At 47.3% G+C, this 24225-nt stretch overlaps 1 protein-coding gene across 1 annotated transcript in view; it reads left to right on the top strand.

Annotated features, from left to right (window-relative positions):
• The first annotated feature begins 9118 nt into the window (after window positions 1-9118).
• Window positions 9119-24225, top strand: part of CSF1R (colony stimulating factor 1 receptor) — a 27184-nt gene continuing 12077 nt past the window's right edge. The window contains exons 1-10 of the mRNA XM_006906391.2: window positions 9119-9348; window positions 12510-12770; window positions 13212-13496; window positions 15240-15376; window positions 16034-16193; window positions 17507-17693; window positions 20010-20125; window positions 20279-20399; window positions 20492-20679; window positions 22355-22470. Of these exons, the coding sequence (XP_006906453.1) occupies window positions 9300-9348; window positions 12510-12770; window positions 13212-13496; window positions 15240-15376; window positions 16034-16193; window positions 17507-17693; window positions 20010-20125; window positions 20279-20399; window positions 20492-20679; window positions 22355-22470 (1620 nt within the window). The 5' untranslated portion in view covers window positions 9119-9299. The remainder of the gene's footprint in view (window positions 9349-12509; window positions 12771-13211; window positions 13497-15239; window positions 15377-16033; window positions 16194-17506; window positions 17694-20009; window positions 20126-20278; window positions 20400-20491; window positions 20680-22354; window positions 22471-24225) is intronic.

The raw sequence follows: 24225 nt of genomic DNA, 5'->3' as shown, positions 1-24225 counted from the left end.
CACTGCACTGAACCCCAGGACACTTCGACCCCACGTACACATGCTGCTGGGGAAGACCCAGTGTCATCTTGTGCAGCATGGTGATCTTTAGCTACCAGCTCTGGCATCTGCTGGCTCTGGGAGCTTGGGCAAGTGACCTAACCTCCCCGAGCCTTGATTTCCTCATCTGCAAAATGGGAATAATTAATAGAATCAGCCTCATGGTTGAGAGGATTAAGTGAGATAAATATGCAAAGAGCCCGGCTTGGTGCCTGGCACATAAACAACACTTAGACAATGTTAGGCCTCCAAATGCCGTATTCCCAGGAGGGGAGGTTACCTTCTTCCTCACAGAACTTTGCAGCACTGCTCTCATTCACTGACTCATCCATCCTTCAGACATCTAAAGTCAGTGGATCAGAATGATCAGGTATTCCTCAGGCTCAAGAGGCAGGAATACCCTTGCCAGCTGTGCGATCTTAGGAAAGTGACTTAACTTCTCTGAGTCTTGGGATAATAACAACACGTACCTCTAGGGTTGAGGATTCAATGAGATTACTCCAAAGAGTGCTTGGCACACTGCCTGACACACAGCGAGCACATGATCCAACTCCGAGGCCTGCCAAGTAGGGAAAATCCTGGAGTGAGGGTGCGGCTAGGAGGACCGGGATGCATTGAAGGACACCTGCTTGTCCTTCAGGGACAGGAAGCCTCCTGGAGGTAGGGAGTCTGGGGAGCTACAGGAGTTCGCCGGGTGGACAGAAATAACAGGGTGAGAAGCTTATTCTGATCTTGGGGAGAAAGACGAGTTCTGTTGAGGTGGTCTAGGGCACCCCTCAGGACCACTTTTGCCTTTACCTCCTTTGCTGGCCACATCCCTTTTCTCCCTCAACACCTTCCACCTGAGGGAAGTCTCTGCCAGCCTGGGCCAGGGATTTGTGAGAATTGCATGAAAGCTGAGCATCTAGCCCTGAGATCAGAGAAACTTTATCTGTATGTTAAAGATTCTTAGGTTTCCTTGAGGCCACTGTGAGCTTTTGAGGGCAGCAGCCTCAGCCACGACTAGACATCGGAATCCCCTAGAGAGCCTCTCACTCTAATTCAGCAAGCCCTGGAAACTGCATTTTAGCAGGTACTCCTGTGATTCTGAGGCTGGAGTCCTTGGACTGCACTTGGAGGTCCCTTGCTCTTAGAAGCTCCCATTAAGAGCCCTGACCTACAGGATACACTCTGAGCACCCAGTCAGATGTCAGGGACCCTGAGTACTTGGAACTCACCCCTTCTCATTTCTGCTCTGCTCCATTCCTCTGGCTGGCCACAGGGAGCCCTGAATTTTCATCCATGCTAGTCTTTTTCTTGGATTTCCTTTCTGCCTGGAGGACTCCTCCAAGGCTCAGCTCTAAAGCCATTGCTCTGAAGCCCTGGCAGACTCTCTATCCTCTGTCTTCTCATAGCATCTGGTTGTACCCCTGTCACCACAGGAAGGGCCTCCCTTTAAACAGGTTGAACTTGAAAAAGTTAATGTCACATTAATGATGCCACACATTGTTGAAGATCTGATGAGAGTGAGGATGATCAGATGTGTTTGGAGACCATGTCCTCGAAGGACTGCTAAGGGACCAGAGTGCTCAACCTGGAAAAGTGATGACCCCCAAGAACCACAGGATACCTCACATCACTGGAAACCTATCAAGGGACAGGAAACAGAGTTGTCTAGGGGTCCAGAACGCAGCGTCAGGAGTGACAGGCAGGTGCACCAGGGAGGCAGATCTGTACCCCTGCAGAGAAGCAAGGATTCCAGCTTTCTGACAACAGGAGGCACGCAGGTGACCTGCCTGGGATGCCATGGGGCTGTGGGGCATAGTGTTGGCCCAATGACCCAGGTAGCAGGAAGTAGTGACCTGAGTCTGAGACCCTGAGAATCCCTATTCTGGTTCTGAGTCTTCCTCAAAGTAGCTATGTGACACGAGATAAGTCACTTACCCTCTCTGACCTTCCCTTTTCTTATCTCTACGATGGAGATAATATGCACTTTACTGAGCCCATGTGGCCCAGGCCTGTATGAGAAAATGGAAATGAAAGTGCCTTATAAACAATAAATGGTTCACCCCTCCTAAGCAAGACATGATACTCAGAAGCCAGAAACAAAAAGACAACAGATTTGATTACGGGTAAAGTAAAATCTTCTGTGTAATTAAATATACCAATTAAAAGAAAGGTAAAAAGAGGTGGTAGACTGATGAAAAATATTTACAACTTATGTAATCATAAGGTTAATAGACGTAATACAGAATATAAGTAGTCTCAACAAATCAATAAAAAGACAAGAAACAGAAAAACGGACAAAGGTTATCTGTAGAAGAAAGCTGAAGAGTCAATACACGTGAAAAAAAGTTCATTTCACCACTAATCTGAGAAATTCTTATTCGAATCTCAATGAAATAATATTTTTTTCTATCAGATTGGGAAACACTTTAAAGATCAAAAATATCCAATGTCAGCAAGAATATAGTGAAGCTGGGTTTCCCACACACTGTTGATGGGAATGAACATTCACACGGTCTTTATTGGAGGGTAATTTAACAATGTTCCGCATTTTAATGTACCTACCCTTTGAACCAGCTAAGCTCTTCTAGGATTGGATCCTGCTCAGATGATGGCACACCTGCACAAAGATTCATGTGTGAGGATGTTCAATGCAACATTGTTTACAAGGGGGAAAAAAATTTAAATTCATTCACAAGGGGAATGGTGAAATAAATTATAATGCGTTCATACCATGAATGTAATGCAGCAATTTAAAAAATGGAGTAGATGCCTATGAACTGATTTTCACTTTCTGTCTTCTCCTCTACTTACATGTATGTTTATCTTTTGATTTTCTCCACTGGATGTGAGCTCTTAGAGGGCTTGCTGAGACTGTGGTTCATTTTGTATATGATTAGCCCCCTGTCCATTAATTTTTATGGAATCACAGAATTTCAGACTGTAAAGAACCATAAGGATTCTATTCTAATGGTACCATTTGACATTATAGACCATAACTGGATGATCTGGATGGATGGGATGGATGGATGGATGGATGATGGATGGATGGATGGATGGAAGGAAGGACGGAAGGATGGATGGAAGAAGGATGGATGGATGGATGGATGGATGGATGGATGGATGGATGGATGGATGATGGATGGATGGATGGATGGATGGGATACATGAATGAGACTGTACCTGCAGGGCAAAAGTCAGAGAAGGGTACAAACATAACTTCTACCAATGGCTGTTGCTGGGAAAAGGGTTGTGATTGAGAAGAAAGGGATTTGGGGGGACTTCCATTTGGGGTGCTAGATCCTCTTTATGTATAAATATCTTACAGTGAGCACTGGTGTTAAACGAAAGAGTGGGAAAACAAATAGAACTGTAGAATGATGTTTTTGCTGCATCTTGAAAGAGTCTGTATAGAATTGGTGTCATTTCTTTCTATTTGTTTGGTAAAATTCACCAGCAAAATCATTGGGGCTGGAATTTTGTTGTTGTTGTTACTACAAGATTTTTAACTATAAGTTTAATGTGTTTGGAGACCACGTTCTAGGAGGACTGCTAAGGGACTGGAGTGCTCAACCTGGAGAAGTGATGTCCCCCAATTTGTATTATTGATAAATATAGGATTATTAATGTTACCTATTTCTTCTTGAGTGAGCTTTGGCAGTTTGTTTCTTTCAAGAGATTTGTTCCTTTTTTCAAACTTGTTGAATTTATGCAGCTAGAATTCTTCATAGTATTCCCTTATTATCTTTTTAGTGTCAGTAGGTTTGGCAATGATATCCACTCTCTCGTTCTTGATATTTGTAATTTGTGTCATTCTCATATTTTCCTGGATATATATATATTTTTTAAAAATGAAATAGCTTTTGGTTTTATTAATTTTTCCCTAAAATTTTTTGTTGTTGTTCTAGATTGCATTGATTTCTGTTCTTATCTTTGTTTCCTTCCCTATAGTTGCCTCGGGTTTAATTTGTTCTTCATTTTTCTAGTTTCTTAAGGTGAAATTCAGATCATTTCTTTCTTTTCATCCAATTCAAAATACTTTCTAATGCTCCTCGTGATTTTCCTCTTTGACTCATGATTTGTTTATCTTTGTTTTCAATTTTCAAATATTTGAGATTCTCCAGATATTTTTCTGTCAATAATTTGAAGTTTAATCCTGTTATGGTACAAGAAATACTTACATAATTTAGTTATTTAAATGTTTTGTGGGGGGGGCGGGGTTGTGTGTGTGTGAATATGGCATATCTTGGTGAATGTTCTATATATCCTTGACAAGAATGTGCATTCTGCTGTTGTTAAATGTAGTATTCTATAAATATCAATTAGTTCAAGTTGGTTGATAGTTTTTTCAAGTCTTCTATATCCTTACTGATTTTCTCTTTATTTGTACTATTACTGAGAGTTAAGTGTTACCAGAGATTTTCCTCTCTCTTCTTTTACTTCTATTGGTTTGTTTCATGTATTTTAAAACTCTGTTCTAAGAAGCATATACATTTAAAATTATTATGTCTTCCTGCGTAATGACTCCTCTGTCATATGTAATGTCTTTTGTTATCCTTAGAAATATTCTTTGTTCCAAAGTCCATTTTGTCTAATATTAATAGAGCTACTCTGGCTTTTTAAAATAGCTGTTTACATAAACAATCTTTTTCCATCCTTTTGCTTTTATTTTATTTAAGTCTTTATATTTAAAGTGGATTTCTTATAGATAGCAAATGGTTGGGTTTCGCTTTTATATTTAGACTACTGTCATTTATGTCAGTAGTTGTACAGTTGGATTAAAATCTACCATCTTGTTAGATGTTTTCTATTTGTTGGTCTTCTTTTGTACTCTTTTTCTGTATATTTTATGACTCTATTTTATCTCTACTACTGGCTTATAACTTTACCTTTTAAGTTTTTAGTGGTTATTTTTGGTTGACAATATATATCTTTAATTAAGCAAAGTCTACCAAAAAATAATATTGTGGTGCTTCAAATATAGTATAAGGACCTTATACTGTACTTTCTTCCCTCCCATCTTTTGTAGTATTGTTGTCATACATTTTACTCGTACATATGCTATAAACATACAGTACATTGCTACTACTTTCGTGTTAAATCAGGGATGTCAATCTATAGCCCATGGGCCAAATCTAGCCTGCCACCTGTTTTCATAAATAAGGTGTTATTAGAACACAGCTACACTCCATGGTTTATGTATTGTCTATGGCTACTTTTACACAATAATGGCAGAGTTAAGTAGCTGCAAAACAGATTTTATGGTCCACAAAGCCTAAAATATTTACTATCTGGATTGTTACAGAAAAATTTGCAAATGTCTATTTTAGACAGTCTGTTATGTTTTTGAGCAATAAAAAGCAAGATAAAAGTATTTTTTATATTTACCTTTATTTCATTTCCAGCACTCTCTATTTTTTTTGTATATCCAAGTTCTGTCTGGTATCATGCTTTTTGCCTGAAGAGCTCCCCTTAACATTTTTTTCTTTTGTAATGCTGGTCTGCTGGCAACGAATTCTCTCAGTTTTTGCTTTTCTAAGAAAGTCTATACCTTCTTTTACGATTGAGGTAAAATTCACATAACAAAAATTTAAACGTCAACCATTTTAAAGTGTACAATTCAGTGACATTTAGTAGATTTACAGTGTAGTGCAATCATCACTTCTATCTAGTTCCAAGACATTTTCGTCACTCCAAAATGAAACTTCGTACCCATTAAGCAGTCACTTCCACCCACACCCCAGCTTCTGGCAAGCACCAGTCTTTCTGTCTCTGTGGATTTATCTATTCTGGATGTTTCATATAAATGTAGTCATACAATAGGTGACATTTTGTGTCTGGCTTCTTTCACTTAGCATAATGCTTTTGAGGTTCATCTGTGTCGTGACATGTATCAGTACTTCACTCCTTTTTCATGGGTGAATAACATTCCATTGTATGGATATATTACATTTTGTTTATTCATTCATCAACTGTTTCCACCTTTTGATTATTGTTAATAGTGCTGCACTAAACATTTATTATCAAGTATTTGAGTCCCTGTTTTTTAATGATTTTGGGTATGCCTATGTGCGGAATTCCTGCGTCGTATGGTAATTCTATTTTTCTCTTTTTGAGGAACTGTCAATATGATTACTACAGCATGGCACCATTTTACATTCTCACCAGCAACGTACAAGGGTTCCAATTTCTCTGCATCCTTGGCAACACTCGTTATTTTCTGATTATTATTTTTTATTATTATGGCCAACCTAGTTGGTGTGAAGTTGTATCTCATTGTAGTTTTGATTTGCATTTCTCTTATGACTAATGACGTTGAGCATCTTTTTGTGTGCTTGTTTGTCATTTGTATATCTTCTTTTGAGAAATGTCTATTCAACATTTTGGTTCACTTTTAAATTTGAGTTCTTTTTGTTATATATATATATATTCTGGATACTTAACTCTTATATATATGGTTTGCAAATATTTTCTCCCATTCTGCATGTTGTCTTTTTATTCTCTTGACAATGTCCTTTGATGCAGCAAATGTTAAGTTTTGATGAAGTCAAATGTATCTATTTTTTTCTTTGGCTGCTTGTGGTTTTGGTGATATATCTAGGAAACCATTTCCAAGTCAATGTCATTGAATATTTACCCTTATGCTTTTTTCTAAGAGTTCTATAGTTTTAGCCGTTATAGTTAGATCTTGGATCCATTTAGGGTTAATTTTTGTGTATGGCGTGAAGTAAGAAGAGTTCATCGTCATTTTGTCATTTGTGGCTATCCAATTTTCTTAACATCATTTGTCGAAAAGACGTGGTTTTTTCCCCCACATTGAATGGCCTGGCACCCTTGTTGAAAGTCAATTGCATAGATGTGAAGGTTTCTTTCTAGACTCTCCATTTGATTCTGGATATATATATATATATCCTTATGCTGATACCACACTGTTTTGACTCCTGTAGTTTGCAGTAAATTTTGAAATTGGGAGGTGTGACTCCAACTTTGTTCTTTTTCAAGATTGATTTGGCTATTTGGGGTCTCTTGAAATTTCATATGTATTTGAGAATCCGTAATATTGGTGTCATACATTTTCCATTTCTGAAAAAAAGGCCGTTGGGATTTTGATAGGGTCTGCATTGAATCTGTAGATAACTGTGGGGGAGTATGCCATCTTTGTAATAGTAAATCTTCCAATCCATGAATATGAAATGTCTTTTCATTTATTTAGTCTTCTTAATTTCTTTCAGCCGTATTTTGTGTTTTTCAGTCTTGCATCTCCTTGGTTAAATTTGTTCCCAAGTATTTTATTCATTTCAATCCTATCGCAAATAATTTTTTTTTTAATTTACTTTTTGGATTACCTATTGCTAGCGTATAGGAATACAATCGAGTCTTTTGTGTTGATATTGTATCCTGCAACTTTGCTGACTTCAGTTATTAGCTCTAATAGGGTTTTTTTGTTTTTGTTTTTGTAGATTCTTTAGGATTTTTCTATATGTGGGAATCATGTCATCTGTGAATAGAGTGTGTTTTACGTTTCTTTTTTAATTTGGATGCCTTTTATTTCTTTTTCCTCATGATCGCTTTGGCTAGAACGTCCAGTACGATGTTGAATAGAAGTGGTAAAAACGGCGTCCTTGTCTTTTTCCTGATCTGAGGGAAGTAAAGCTTTTAATCCTTCACCACTGAGTTAGCTATGAATTTTTTATATAGACATTTAATCATATTAAGGATGTTGCCTTTTATTCCCAGTTTGTCTGGTGTTCTATCACGACAGCATGTTAGATTTTTGTCAAAGGCTTTTTTTGCACCAATTGAGATGATCATGTGGGATTTTTTTTCATTTTATTAATCTGGTGTATTAGATTGATTTTTATTGAACCCTGTTTGCATTTCTGGAATAAATCCCACTTGGTCATATGTGTAATTATTTTAATGTGCAGTTGGATTTGATTTGCTGGTATTTTGTAGAGTGTGTTTGCATCTATATTTGTAAAAGATATTGGTCTAGTTTTCTTTCCTGTGATATCTTTGTCTGCCTTAGTGTCAAGGTAATACTGGCCTCACAGAACGAGTTGAAAGATGTTCCCTTATCTCCTGTTTTTTGAATGAGTTAGAGAAGAATTGGGATTCATTGTTTTTTAAACATTTGGTAGAACCCACCAGTGAAGCTATCTGGTCTTGGGCATTTCTTTGTTGGGAGGTTTTTTATTATTATTTAATCTTTTTGCTAGTTATAGATCTATTGAGATTTTTTTTTTTAAGTCAGTTTTTGTTGGAATTCATGATTGCTACAGGTCCAAAAACTTTCCTGAAAAAAAAAATGTATACGTGAAAAACATCTCAGTACAAGGAAAGAATGATCATTTTCCTGGATCAATGTTATGTTGGGATTTTTTAGTTTCAGGAAGTGACTTTACAATCATGTTATTTAGAAACAAGAAAGGAAATACTAAGAGAATTAACTAAAAGGAGTAAAAACAATTGCCTCCAGGAAAGGAAGGGCAGAAGAATGCTATTTTTTTTTTCTTAAGAAATATAGCAGCACAATTAGACTCTTCGTTTAAATAAATAAGTAAGTAACTTTATCCACAAAAAGACAGTTCTACAACCAGGCTGCCTGGATCCAAATTCCACTTCCGCCATTTGGAAACGATAACCGTGGGCAAGTTTAAGCGTATGATCTCTCTGAACCTCAGTTTTCCCATCTGTGAAATGGAAATGATAACAGTACCTACCACATTAAGTTTTTGTGGGGACCAAAGGAGATCATGGATGTCAAGGGCTTGGCTAGTGAGTGTCCTATAAATGGAAGCTTCTTGCTGCTATTACCAGGCCCTCCCAGACCAACCCCCTTTTGGCATAGCCAAAGCCACCCGGCCACTCTGAAGAACCCCATTTGTGCTACTGCCTGACTGACCGCTTGACCTTGGGAGTGTCTCCTGACAGAACCCTTCGGAGGTGGCTTCAGAAGGGCCCCAAACTTCTCCCCCAGGCTCAGGCTGGCCCCTGACTCCCAACTCCTCCCCCTGGGGGTCATGGCTTTGTTTTCTTCTAAAGACCCAAGATTTCCAAACTCTGTGGTTGCCTTGCTAGCTAAAAGGGGAAGAAGGGGATCAGCACAAGGAGGAGGAGGAGGAGGAAGAAGAGGGAAACAAGACAAATAGTCGGTGCGGCGAGAGGAACTTGTCCAGGCAGCGTTCCTGGTCCCTGCAAAGTGAGAAGCTGGGAGACCCAGTGCCTGCCCAGCCCCCAGCCCTGCATCAGCCTGCCGCCTCCCCAGCGAGGCCATGGGCCCAGGGGCTCTACTGGTCCTGCTCGTGGCCACAGCTTGGCATGGTAAGAGCAGAACTGAGGGCCCTGGGCGCGGGTTGGGGGAGATGTGACGGAGAGGGTCCCTGTGTAAGGATTCCATAAGTTCCTGCCCCTCACTGCGTTTCTGTTTCCTCAGCCTGGACGGCAGGTTTGTGGCTATCCGCTCTGGAGAGGCAGTGGAGGGAAAAGAGGGTGTGAGTGGGGTGGAGGCTGCCCAGCTAGGGCTGCGGATAAGTTTCAGCTCTGATGTTGACTTACTGAGTGTGTCCTGAACAAGCCCCTGTTGCTCTCAGGGTTTCAGTGTCCACATGCATTCAACAGTAGGCAGTGGGGGTGGTGAGGGACTCGACCAAAGCAAAGCTCTTCAAATTTTATTGTGCACACAGATTACCTGGGTATCTTACTACGGTGCAGATTCTGACTCAGAAGGTTTCAGGTGCTACCTGAGATTCTGCATTTCTAACAAGCTCCTAAAAGACGCCAGTGCTGCTGGTCCATAGCTACACTGAGTAGGGAGGCCGCACAGAGCCCTGAGGGCTCTGCCAGCTCACTGATTATTGGCAGGACCTGACTTGGAAAGGCCCCAAGGGGCAGTGGTCCTTCCATGGGGACTTGGGTGAGGAGTTGGAAGGAGAGATAAGAGGTGAGCGAGTGGGGCTGCGGGGGTCTTGCTGTGAGGAGTCTGGGGATGGAGTCGAGCACCCTAGATGGGGAGAGGCTTATGAAGATCCTTGGCTGAGGAGGGGCTGTGTCCCAGGCCAGAGTGTGTGTGTTAGGGGAGAGGAGTGGAGGTTGAGGGATGTCCTGGTAGCTGATGATGGAGGGGTCTTTCAAGTAAGTGGGAGGCAAGGAGGTTTGGGGCATGGAGAGAATTGGGGAGCTGAGATGAGAGGGTGAAAACTGGATAGGCACAGAGAGGGGCTTGGTCAGGGTTCACCATGCCCCAGCGCCCACTGCAGGGAAGACGAGTCCCGAGCAGGCTTTCCCCGCCTGCCAGTGCCGGGGAAACTGGGGGTGGAAGTTGAGGGTGTCCGTCTTGTCCTGCGTGAATATCTGAGGCAACAGGACACAACAAAATAGAACAGACGTCTCTCTCTGACCACATTTCCAGGAGGCCAAGGCAGGGGCTAGAGGGACAGGGCAGGGGAGGGGAGGGAGAGGCTCCTGTGAAACCAAGTGGGTACAGAAACGGAACACAGAATCCAAGACCGTGTGATGTTATAGTCGCAGACTCTGACCTTTGAAAGTTAAAAACTTTAGATATCAGGATGTCAGGATCAGAACGGAGGTTAGAAATGTGGCGACTGAAGCAGTATCCCAGGGCAGGAGCAGATGATGGAGCTAGGTGATGAGCTGTGTGTCTCCTCACTGAATCCTCTCAGGATGTCTCAGAGGTGGGAACACGGATTATGTCACTGGACGAGAGGGTAGCCTAAGCGTCACAGAAGTGAAGGCACCTACCCAGCCTATAAGGGAGAACCAAGGTTCAGACTCACATTGGTATGACCCCACAGTCTAAACGCCTCTCTGCAGTAACACCCCTGGGGCCCACATCACTACAGCTGTAATAGGGCAGTGCCAGCTCTATTTGCAGACAGCCCACCTGAAATGACGCTGCTCCCCTCCCTGATGGTCACATTGGCACAGGAGGGCTACAGCCCCGCCTCCCCCCTGTGTTGGCCTTGGCAGAATCCACCAGTTCACTTGATCCTTTATGCCGATCAGAAGCTCAGGTAGAGAGGCTACACACCTTTGATGGGTACGAAATAAAAACATAAGTTAAGCCCTCTTGTAATCATTTGACAGAGATCTTTCTGACTCTGGGGTCGATGGTGGTGGCGGGATGAATAGATTCGTTTGAGGAGCTTGCATACAGGACAGTGAAGAAGCCCTGAATTCACCCAACGCCCTTGGGGCTGGACGTCCTATCATCAGAACCAAGGGGTCGCACTCGCCGGGATACCATGTGGGTCAGTGGCAGACAGAGCCAGGCCCCGCAGCCCAGGGTGTTCTGATGCCCAGAAGATGGCACTTCCTTTCCTGGGAATCTCTCCCTCAAAGAGGGGACAGTGGTCAGGAGGGTCAGGAAGCAGAAGTGAGAGCATCCCAGGGAGAAGGGCCGCGAGCAGAACGGAAACGGGGGCCAGGCTGGGCGCCAGCAATGTGTTTCCGCCCACACAGGCCAAGGCGCCTGGCGGCCCCTCCAAGGCCTTGAATCAGCTCTCACTTCCCTCCTGAGCCCCTATTTTAGGCCCTGGAAAAATGCTGACTCTGCAGAGGCAACGGGTCTTCTTCCCGGAGGACCGAATATGGGTTTCAAGTCCTCTTTTCTCCTTCACAAAAATTTTCCTTAAAAGAGGTTGGCTCTCCAGTAAAGAAAGCAGTGCTGGGGTGTCAGGGTGGGCTGCTGGGGTGTCAGGGTGGGGTGCTGGGGTAGACGAGATAATAAATGTAATGGCTAACGCTTACTGAGTATTTATTTGGTGGCAGGTGATGTTCTAAAGGCTTTCCATGTATTTAAATGTCCTGACATCTCAATAAATGGGTATAATTCTTGTCTTCATTTCATAGGGAGGATTTTGAGGCACAGAGACTCTGAAACACCCACTGTGCTACAGACTGACGATGGGGGCGGGCACAGTAGGGCCTTTCTAATTCTGCAGGGCCAAGATCCTACACCTCTTTTCTCCTTCCCCATATGAATTAAGTTGAATGACTTTGCTATGAACATTCCATTCATCTGTCTCTTCCTTTGCTTGTTCAAGCCCCTGCTTTGAACCAGGCCCTGGGCTCCCACACTAAGGATGCAGCCTACTTCAGGAGGCTGAAAGAATCTACTCCTGGGGAGAGGAATGATGTTCTCACAGCTGGGAAGACTGAGGCAGGGGGCAGGGGAGCCTCCTGTGGGGCAGTGGCCAGGTGGGAGGCTGAGAAAGCTCCCAGCCCCTTTCTCAGAGGAGGGGCCTGCTGGGCATCGGAGACTTCAGTCCATCCCTGAGCAGGTTTGGGATGGGGGGCTGAGCAAATGACCAGAAAGGTGCAGGGACTTGTTAAAGGTGCAAGTCACAGCTGAACCCTAGCACCAGCATCACCCCTGCCAGGACACCACCCATCTCAGCGGCAGGGAATGGCCCAGAGAGCATCGCCTCAGACCTCACATCTGTCTGCTCTTTGCCCCTCACCAGCTCAAGGGGTACCGGTGATAGAACCCAGTGGCCCTGAGCTGGTCGTGAAGCCAGGCACGACAGTGACCCTGCGATGTGTGGGCAATGGCAGCGTGGAATGGGATGGCCCCCTCTCCTCCCCATACTGGACCCTGGGCCTTGAGGGCCTTAGCAGCATCCTGACCACAAACAACGCCACCTTCCAGAACACTGGGACTTATCGCTGCACTGAGCCTGGAGACCCCTTGGGGGGCAACGCCACCATCCACCTCTATGTCAAAGGTGAGGAATCTGGGCCCATACCCAAGAGGCCTGGCCCAGCAGGCCCCGCTAGGAATGGGCAGGAGGGCTGGGCCTTAATATTACCAACCATGAAAAACTGGGTCCACATTTACTGAGTGCCTGCCGTGAACAAGGAACTGTGGCTGTGCTCCTAATTTAAAGTGTCCTGACAATAACCCTGTGAGGTAAGTTCCATGGTTATGCCCATTTTCCAGAGGCTCAGAGGGGTCGAATCATTTGCTCAAGGTCACACAGCATCAAATAGTGAGACTGGACCTGGCTCCAGAGCCCACACTCTGAAGCATCCACTGAGCTTCCCTGGTATTGTGTGACCTCAGGCAAATGATCGGCATATCTGAGCCTCTCTATCACCAAAGTCCAGAGACCATCTGGCCTGGGGGAGGGAGGGCAGTTGTGACCCTGTATCCCCCTCTTCCCCAGACCCTGCTCGGCCCTGGAATGTGCTGGCCGAAGAAGTGACAGTGTTCGAGGGTCAGGATGCGCTGGTGCCCTGCCTACTCACTGATCCGGAGCTGGAGGCGGGAGTCTCACTGGTGCGGGTGCGTAACCGGCCTGTCTTGCGCCAAACCAACTATTCCTTCTCACCCTGGCATGGCTTCACCATCCACAAGGCCAAGTTCATTGAGAGTCATGACTACCAATGCAGCGCTCAAGTAGCTGGCAGGACGGTGACAACGAATGGCATCCGGCTTACTGTGCAGAAAGGTGCGTGGGGCAGGGATGGGCCGACCAGATGTCGAGGGCAGGGACAGAGGGCTGGCAGCCACGCGCATGGCGGTGGGGCCCGGACCTCCTGGGAGATAACGAGTGTCCCTCTTCTTTTGTTTCTTCCTTCCAATTACGCCACAGTCATCTTGTCCTACTGTGGCAGGACAAGTCCGGTATGTGGGCAGGGAGACAGACCACATGCAAAAAAATAACTCGATGGACAGAATCACCTCGGATTATGACACATGCTAGGAAAGCCATTAAACGAGGTGATGGCGTCGAGTGCGTGGGGACAGGGAGTGGGGGAGCCTTGCTGAGAGAGCGAGTGACGAGAAAGAGGTGGCCCTGCAAAGATATCCTTCAGCGGAGGAAACAGCAGGTGCAAAGCCGGGAGGCGGGAAGAGGCTCCGGATGTTCTCCCACACTCTCAGAGGCGGGTTTCCCACGCGGTGCCAGCCTGGTGCTGGGCCCTGGGCACGTGAAGGTGGGGTGGTCAGCCAAGTGACAGGGAGGCGGGGGTGGCCATGTGAGACGCCCTCACCGTGGGCGGACATGGGGAGCAGGGGTGGCGCGGTCTTGCTCCTTTTCCCGCTTGCCCCTGCTGGGCTGGTGGACAGGATTCTGGTTTCTGGAAGGGCTGATACGGAAGGAGGCCCCAGGCTCAGGACCTGGGCTTGAGACGAGAATTAGGTCCCTCTAATGAAGTCAGAGCAGCTTGGGCTTGAGGCCACGAAACCCGCCAAGGAAGTGAAAAAACCCCACTCTGAGGGCAGAAGAGGCCATGGGGGCGTTTTCCCCGAACTTCATCCCGCAGGGCTCTGGGCTGCCCCGGGCCCTGGTTCTGCTATGACGCCCTCGGTGACCTTGGATGAGCTCTTTAGTGTCTCTGGACCTTGGGAAACTGGTTTAGATCGTCTTTCGACCACAGCAACAGCCACAAATATTAATTGAGTGCCTACTACACGCGAGGCACTGGGCTAGCTGCTGGGGACAGCGCCATCATAGATTTGCCACCCTACTTGGCAAGACGGACTAGAGAGAAAGTAAATAACATACCAGTTGTGACTAACAGGAAACCCAGGCGGAGAAAGCTGGATATGTGCGTGTGTATGTTTGGGATTGAGGGGAGGTGTGAGGCTAATTCAGCTAAACTGGTCACAGAAGGCCTCTCTGAGGAACATTTGAGTGAAAGAGCTGAAGGGTGAGAACAGGCACTCATTCAAAGTGTGGGAGAGGGAGCATTCCAGGAGCAAGGGGCCAGTGCAGGGCTCTGCCGTGCGAAGGCCAGGGTGGCTGCAGTGCGGTGAGCGTAGGATGGCAGGTGTTCAGCTGGTCAGTAACAGGGCCTGGGGATGTGGGAAAGACTTTGGCTTTTATTTTGAGAGTGAAGGGAAGCCACTAAATTGAATATTGGCACAAGAGAGAGAGTCATGATCCGATTTACCTTCTTAAGAGCTCGCTTGGGCTGCTCTGAGGGGTCCAGGTGGGGTTGGAGGCAAAGCAGGGAGGCCTTCCAGGAGCCCAGAGCAGAGGTTGGTTCTGAGACTGGGGAGAGGCGGTGGTGGTGGAGGGAAGCGGACTTTTCAATGTCTATTTGGGAGACGAGACTTACTGTGGGGAAAATTGAGGCATTGATGGTGCCTCCCAGGATTTGGGATGGGAGCGTAGTGGGGACCCACGGTAGAGAGCAGAGCAATAGCTCTGGCCTGAGTGTTCATGGGTCCCTTCCCCTGGCTTCAGTCATTCCAGGGCCCCCAAATGTGACCCTGGAGCCTGCAGAGCTAGTGCGGATTCGTGGTGAGGCCGCCCAGATTGTGTGCTCAGCCAGGAACATTGGTGTCAACTTTGATGTCTCTCTCCAACGAGGAAACACTAAGGTCAGTCCCTGGGGAGACAGCAGGGTAAAGTCTTCTCAACCTGCCAGTACACCAGGCTCTGCAGGATGAAGCCCCCAGCCTCCCAAGCTGGCTCTCTAGGCAGGTCCAGAGAAGGGGGCAGACTCACCAGGGACATCGCTGCCAGTCAGGAGCTGGTCCAAAACCATGTCTCAGGCTCATGCCACTGAAGCTTGTGGGGTCAGGTAGAGGAAATAGTACTCTACCCCTTTTACCCATGACCTTTGCCCCAGCCTGTAGACAAGAGCCAGGTGTCTGCTCACTTCTGACTTAGCAAGGTGTTCCTAGGCCACCTTTGAAGCTCAGGGCTATCAGGCTATTTCACAAAGACCGATACGGAGGGAGGAAAGGAGAGTGTCCCCAGGAGGGAATGGCATTAGGCTGCTTCTGAGAACCCTCTCCCCTCCCACTGTGCCTACTGTGTGCCAGGCATAGCCCTATGCCATTTGCATGCAATGTCTTATTTACTCTTTACGGCAGCCCTAGGAGCATGGGGCCAGTATTAGTCATATTTTACAGATAAAGAAACTGAGGCTCAGAAGTCAATCCCTCATCCAAGGAAAGGCTGAGGATTTGAAGCTAAACCTTTTAAATCCCTAAACAACTTTGGTATACCATTTCCATTCCTTCTGGTTGTAGCTCACAATCTCTAAACACTCTGACTTCCATGATAACCATTACCAAAAAGTCCTGACCCTCAACCTCGATCAAGTAGGCTTCCAAGATGCCGGCAACTACTCCTGTGTGGCCAAAAACGCCCAGGGCATCCACTCCACCTCCATGGTCTTCCGGGTGGTAGGTGAGCATCAGGGTGGTGGGGGAGGTTGGCAGGGATTCTGGGATGAGGGAGGTACGTAACAGGATTGAGAAGGAGGGAGCTGATAGAAGAGAAGAAGATATCGTTAAGAATATCTCTGCTCGAATTCCCTGATCCTAGGCCTGGCTAGGGAGCCAAGTCTCTGGGACCCTTCCCTGATCCTCCCCTAGAACCCCTCTATCCCTCCTTGGAGTTCCTATAGTGCATTGCTGCATTTTTTTTTAGCATCGTTTTGTTCTGTTTTGGGATCGATGTTTAGTAGCTCCCTTCTGGACTTCACTGTTCATTCATTCACTCATTCATTTTTGCCTAAGACATTCGTGTCGCTTAAACATGTGAACAGACAGTGCTCACCCAGTGTGATCATGAGGGAAGAACGGGGTGTCCCGAGAACACCAAGGAGACTTGGGGCCTCTGGAGCTGATCTCTTCCACTTTTCCTCCTCAGATCCCCCAGAGTAGCTTGACTTTCATTTATGCACATTTTAATTAGGAGAAGCTAGTCAGGGCTCTTTCAGGTACAAGTTAACCGAAGCCAACTTAAACTGACCTAATCAAAAGAGTATTTCATTGGCTTTATAGCTAAAATGCCATGGATATGAGCTTCAGGTACAGTTGGATCTAGTTATTCAGATGATGTGGACAAGAATCTGTTCCTTCCCGACTCTCAGCTGTATATTTTTTGTGTGTGTTCCCTAGTTGCACCAGGCACGGTAACCCCAGTGGGATGAGGTCTTCTCTTCCCAGAGTTCCAACAAAAATCATGGAAATGAGTGTCATGGACTCATGGACTCATGTGCCTGTACCAAACCCATCACTGGTCCAAAGGGGACACATTACTCTTATTGGCTGGCCTGAATCACATGCTGGACGTGGACGCCACATTGACTGAACTATTATCAGAGGAAGGGGAAATGGATGGGGGCATGTGAAAAAAAAACAACAGACGTGTTTTTACTGCTAAAATTTTTTTCAAACAGTTATAACTAAAGATGTAGCCAATCTCTTAATTATGCAAATAGGGAGGTGGAGACATCAAGGAGAATAAGAATTTTCCCAGGTTCTCCCAGGGACTCAGTGAGGAGAAGAGTTTGAAGCCCTGGGTTTCTGGGGTAGGTGGTGGGAAGAGAGATGTCAGAGGGCAAATCTTGGTGAGGGATGGGGACTGTGTGCCAGGCACACAGAAGGCACCCAGCAGTGTCCAGCTGAATGACTAAATCAATAGATGGATGACCAAATAAACAAACCAGGACATCTTCCCACTAATGCCAGATCTCTATGTGTTCTGCTTTCCAGACAGTGCTTACTTGAACTTGACCACTGAGCAGAACCTCCTCCAGGAGGTGGCCGTGGGTGAGACACTCAACCTCCAAGTCATAGTAGAGGCCTACCCAGGCCTACAAGTTTTTAACTGGACCTATCTTGGACCCTTCTCTAACCACCAGCCCAAGCTCAATTTTGTCACCATCAAGGATACATACAGGTACCACCTTATCAGCTCCCATCTGCATAGTTCCATAACCAGATGGGGAATGCTTCAGTCAGAAGTCAGGACACTTGGGTCATGTCTCAACCTTGCTGTGTGACCTAGAGTGGGTCCCTTCCCCTTTCTGAGTCTCACTTTCCCTGACTATGTGGAACTTCAATCTCGGTCATCTATATTTGAGATTTCCCACATCCTTGGGACATCCAATGCCTTCCTCAAGAATTCTACCATTTCTTGTGGGTGTACATGCTCATGGTCATCCAAGAACTCTCAATCTCATTCATTCTTTTCTTTCATGGCCAATCCGAATGTAGAAGACAATGCCTCATGATTTCCACTTGTAGATACTCTCCTAATAATGATTTTACAGGTTATCTGCCACACACAATTTAGGAGTGGGAGTAGCTGGAATTAACATCACTCAATCACAGATAAATCAAAAGGTTCCGTAAGGGCGCGTGGTCACCCAGCTCAGAATTTTTCACTGGCCACCCCCTCACAGGCTCAAATTCTTCTCATAAAGTGCTATCTGACTACATCCCTTCTTCTCCCAGAATCCTGCTTTTCCCACATGCGTACCATCTTAGAAATCTCTTTTTCCTGTCTCCTTATGGATTATGTCTTCAAGGTCTTATTTTTCCATCCAAAGTGGCCCAAACAGGCAGTATTCTATTTAAGAGAGTTTCCACTCCTAAGAGGAGCACTGTTACCTCTTTGATAATAAAAGGGGTTAAAATTGTTGGGTTTTTTTTGTTTGTTTGTTTGTTTTTTTACCTTATTCTATTTGAATGAAAGCATACAGCTCCATCGCGGACAGTGAGTATGTGGTGCATGTGATAACTTCCTCTCCCACACTCACGACAGGTATCCCTAAGCCACTTTCCCGCAGAGTCTAGATGTAGACTCAGAGTCCTCGACACACTCTCCAGACAGTATTTTTATCATAATTGGTTCACAAGAGTAGACCCGTTTGCCATCCCTGGGCTAGATAATCCCTTAGACACCTTCCAACTCTCAGCCATCTCCGAGGTTTTCTTTATAGCTCCTGAAGCCCAGACCTCATTGGCTCTTGAACTCTTGTTTGTTGATGATTAGAATCAACAAGGATGTTCCTTTGTCCTCATCTTCCTCATTCCAGTTCTGAATCTGGAGTCTGCAGACCCCTGGGAGGGAGCCTGGTCCATAGACAGATTTCAGGGGTCCATAAGCAACAGGGACCTTGTGGAAAGGAACCAGGGAGAACCCCTCAAACACAGTAGTCTGGGGCCTTCATCGCAAGGCAGACAAGCCTATGGGCCAAATAGCCACCAAACTTAGCTCATGTGATGGGTATGCTGTTCATAATAGTGACTTTTCATTGAAATCTTTCAGTTTAAGAGGTAAATGTTAGTTATTTCAAAAGTTCTGTATGCCAAAGGTCTGAATACCCTTTAAATATAATGGGTTTTAGTCTGGTAGTAGTTGCAGACATTTTCTGAAGAAGAGCTGGTAATTTCCTATAATTTATTTTTTAAAACATTTTTTATTACATAAACAATGCATATTCATTATGGATAAATTTTAAAATAGAGAGTAAGAGAAACATTCAAAAATTACCTAAAATCAGCCAAGGATAAATTTTATTGTATGTATTTGCTTCCAGGCTTTTTACATAATAAAAGGCACCATTAAATTGAGCGCCTACAGTGAGTCAGGTTCCGTGTCAAACACTCTGAATACATATCTCCTTAATCCTCAGGTCCAGTCTGTGAGTTAATTACCATCAATGTTGTCCTCACAGATAAGGAAGTGAAGGATCAGAGAGATTAAGCACTTGTCTAAGGTCACACAGCTAAGAAATGGCAGCACCAGGACTTGACCCCTGGTCTCTGTAACCTCATGGCTACATTCTGCTTCTCATCCCTGTCACAGTCCCTCTGGGCAGGGTTGGAGCTTTAGGGATGGCAGCTGACCTGGATGCTAGCGTTTTCGGCAGGGATGGCTTAGCCCAGCGATGGTGGTGGAAGCAGGCACGTGCGGTGGGGCCTGGGATGTGCCTCCCAGTGGTGGTGCTCTGCAGACATCACCTCCGCTAAACCACAGAACAAAACTGCTTTACAGATAAGACAACCAACTGAGGAAATTGGGTCGATGGTTTTCCCATATCTCAAAGGCATCCACCCTGGGTTCCTGGCTCAGCCAAGGCCCTTGTGCCCTGGACACTTTACCAAAAGTAAAACAAAGCTCTTTAGAGTGGTTGTCTGAGCCCATTGTCCTAGTCAGGGGCATATCTGGGCTGGTGCTCACCCCAGATATCCTGTTCCTCTCACACAGGTACACCTCCACCCTCTACCTGCCTCGCCTGAAGCCCTATGAGGCTGGCCGCTATTCCTTCTGGGCCAGAAACGCCAGAGGCGAGGATGCTCTGACCTTTGAGCTCAGCCTTCAACGTGAGTGATGGAGCGGGGCTTAGGGACGTGGGGTCCCCGGGGCTGCCTGGAGAGAAAAGCTGGGAGGGAAAGTTCAGTGCAAGATGGTCAGGCACGGGGACTTGGGGCCTCTGGGCTAATCCCTCCCTCTTCTACTCTGCCTTCCCTCCTCAGATCCCCCAGAGGTAAGAGTCGCGTGGAACCCCATCAATGGCTCCGATGCCCTGCTCTGTGATGCCTCTGGGTACCCCCAGCCCAATGTGACATGGGTGCAGTGCAGTGGCCATACTGACAGGTAAGTGGGCTCCTCTCACTCCTCACTCAGACTGAGAGGCTGGGGCAGGGGCTGGCATCCTGACACTCGGAGCCCCACTCTGCTCTTCCCAGATGTGACGAGGCCCAAGCACTGGTTTTCGAGGACCCACACCCCGAGATTCTGAGCCAGAAGCCCTTCCACAAGGTGACTGTCCGGAGCCTGCTGGTCACTGGGACCTTGGAACACAACAGGACCTATGAGTGCAGAGCCCGCAACAGTGCGGGGAACAGCTCCCAGGCCTTCTCACACATATCTGTAGGTGAGCAGTCATCTGTCCCTCCAGGTGGGTAGGGAGGAGGGCCCAGGATACTGGCCCAGCTCAGGGAGCCAGAGTTCTAACGTGGAGCAGATCCCAGCGGAACCGAGTCCTACCTCTGTGGGTCCCACTCTAGGCAACTCCTGAGCAAAGTTCTCCCGAAGAAGCCAGATGGGAGAGTCTGAAACTCTCAGGACTAGAGGCAGGGGGAGAAGGGTGGAGGGGAAGCAGACGTGAGGTACAGATAGAAAGCAGCTGGAAGCAAGCACAGCCTAACTGGCCCCTCTGATCATACTCCTGTACTTTAACTCATTCATTAATGCACAATTACACATCTGGTGTCTGCTGTGTGCCAGGCACACTCACTCGACGCAGAGGAGCCGTGCCTCCATGGAGCTTAGAGGCTGGTGAGGGAGGCAGTCAATGACAAGTGCACGCAGTCCTACCCCACCCCAGGGCCAGCCTTGGTGGCCTTCTTCATCCCTCTCTGAATCCCTTCCTACCAGAGACACAGTCTTCTCTTCTCAGGGCCACCGTCCGAGAGTGGAGCTGATGTCCAGCCCCGGGCACTAACATAGGCTACGTTTGCAAAGAGGAAAGGACGCCTTTGTCTGTATTCCACAAAGGCGCTATGTGGGTAGTTCTCAGATTCTGTGCAGAGGCCCACAGCTTCTGACAGGCAGGTCTCAGCACCCCTGCATGCCAGGCCTGGCAAGGCTCTCTGGGCCCAGAGAAGACAAAGCAAGAGCCGCTGCCTGACTTGGAAGTGGCCTTCCGGTGCCCCAGCTGCTGGCCTGGAAGCAAGTGCCGCCAGGGCCCGACTCCACACACAGCTGCCCATGGCTGCGCTCAGTCTCGCTGGTGGTCACAGATTAGAAATGATAAAGCCGGCATGGTATTCAACGCTTGCACCGTGTCAGGAGCTGCGCTAAGCTCTTTGCAGGCATGGTCTCAATGAATGTGCACAAACCGAGAAAGTTAAAACTATTTTCTTTCGACTTTGGAGATGATAAACCTGAGGCTTAGGGAGAAGTTACAGGTTCGATGTCACACACTTCCTACGTGGCCGGTGAGATGTGGCCTCAGACCTACACTGTTGATCTGAGCAAGGTGATGGAAATTATGTCATTTAAAACACATCGTGAGAGCCGGGGTTTTTGATCCAGGAAGAGGAGACCCAGGGGCTGCGAGCCTGGCTTTCAGACCCTCGGGAGGGCTGTGTGTTTCTAAAGGGCACTCACAGAGCAGCAGGGAACGGCCAGGAAGGCAGATTCCCACCTAGTCTTTTTGTTCGAACTACCCAGACGTGTGGTGGTGAGCCCCGTCACCAGTGGTGTGTACAAGCCAAGGCATTAGGACAGGCTGCTGCGGAGGGGCTCCTTGCCTGGCAGGTGTGGTGCTGCGTGACTCGAGCCACAAAAGGCTGTGACTCCTGCGGGTTTGGGGCTGGGCATGAACAGAGCTGGAGGGTCAGTCCTCCCTGCCCCTGGATGAGGAAGGTCTGCGGGAAGGCTCCCTGAGGCTCCGGGGGCTTCTAGGTGAGGGGACACTTTGTTCAGTCGAAGCGTTTATTGAGTACTGACTGTGTTCCGGGCAGAGCACTGGCCTATTCGCAGTGGGGGCGGGGGGACCGTAGAGGCTCCCTCTGCCACTCACTCCTCTGCCTCGCCCTTTCCAGGAGCCAGCATACAGCCCCCTGATGAGCCCCTCTTCACACCAGTGCTTGTCGCCTGTGTGTCCATCATGGCCTTGCTGCTGCTGCTGCTCCTGCTGCTTCTGTACAAGTACAAGCAGGTGAGACTGGGCAGGGCGGGGCAGCCAGGCCTCGCGTGTGCCAGACCACAGGACAGCAACGCCAGGCCACGCAGATCCCCATTTCAGGCCCTGGACACTCACTCGTTCAGTCAGCCAGTCATTCAGCCAACAGCTCTTTAGTGGGTGCTGGGCGGGCTAAAACTTGGAGCTTTAAGCTCTACCCTCGTAGATGTCACTGGCTAGTGCAGGAGACAGTCGCTAATCAATTCACCAGAAGAGTGAGTGCGAAAGATGCTCTAGGGAGACAAATGGATTGTAGGAGAGCGTAAGCATGGATCTTGTCCCGGCCAGAAGCTTGCAGGCACACAGAGAAGACATCGCGGGGCCAGGCCTGTGTCTCACTCTCAGATGGCAGGTGGTCTAGTAGAGGAGGAAGGCCTGGCCATCACCAACCTCTTTGTTGGTTAATATTATTATTCAAAGCTACCATTTATTATTGTGCAGTGATGTTCGGAGTGCTGCCCGTCACAATCAGTGCACCATCAGTGATAGCGATTTTAGGGGCATTTTTTATTAATTGTGTTGCCTACATCCTCCCATTTAATGCCTTCAACAGCCGTGGCACGTACACAGTATCACTAAGTCCATTTTACAGAGTTAAAAGCGGAGGTTCTGGAAGGCTGAGACGGTTGCTCTAGTGTAGAGCTGGTCAGTGGCGGAGGCTGGGTTTTAAAAGGCCATGTTTTTAACCATTATGCAAAACACCTAGTCATCTTATTTAACCTTCACAACACCCGGAGGCAGGGACTGTAGCAGTCAGCATTTCACAGTATGGAGGCTGAGGCTTGGGAAGTTTGAAGACCCTGCCCAAGGGTTCCAGGAGCCTCCCGCACCAGACCCACGGCCTTCCCCACCTGGCCTAGCTGCCTGCCTGCACAAAAGATGGTGTCCGGTGTGATCAGATGCTGAGAGGGCCAGGCCGGAGGGGCTGTGGAGGCCACGGGTGAGGGATCCCTTTCGCTGGCGGGGAAGGGAGACGACTTGGAGGAGGTGGCTTGGCATGGGAGGGAAAAGCCTTAGATGATGGGGGGGTGCAGCATGGAGAGATAAAACTCAGGGGAAGGGTGTCTCCTGGGGAGAGGGCGATGTGTGCGAAGGGTGGGGGAAGACCAAGGTGAGTTCCAGATATACTGGTACCTAGAAGAAGATGCAGGTGGAGATAGGTTGGGGATCCGAGGGTTGAACGCTGTCCTGTAGGCTCAGGGCCGTCCGTGGGTTTGAATAAGGGAGTGATATGATTTAGGGGTGAATAACTTCTACCCCACACCTACCATGGGGGTTTTAGTGTGAGAAAAGGACTTGGAGTAGATAGGACGGATGGGATATGGGTTTGGCTTCTTATGCTCATGCCAGCACCCAGCATGGGGAGGCAGCTCAGCGTGCAGCCCCCAAGAAACCAGGGCCTCAAGGCAAGAATTTGGGGATCTGGGTCCAGCGCCGACCCTGTTTGGCCATATGACCTCAGGTAACTCACTGCCCTCAAAACAGTTTCCCGCCCTGTACCGTGGGACTGGTGGCCTTCAACAGGCCTCCTCCTCTGACATTCCACGCGCCTACTAATGGTCTGGTTTACCAGCCAGGGGTTGCGAGTTGGATGAATCTGGGTCTGAATCCTGCTTCTGCCCATCTCAGGCCAGGAGACTCTGGGAAAGTTGGTGTCTCGAAGCTTCTGTTTCTCCATCCGTGAAACGGTGTTAATAATGGTGGCCACCCCACCAGGCTGTGAGGATTCGT

Source organism: Pteropus alecto, unplaced genomic scaffold, assembly GCF_000325575.1.
Source record: "Pteropus alecto unplaced genomic scaffold, ASM32557v1 scaffold40, whole genome shotgun sequence".
NCBI classification, from domain to species: Eukaryota; Metazoa; Chordata; class Mammalia; order Chiroptera; family Pteropodidae; genus Pteropus; species Pteropus alecto.
This window is presented reverse-complemented; position numbering and strand designations above follow the sequence as displayed.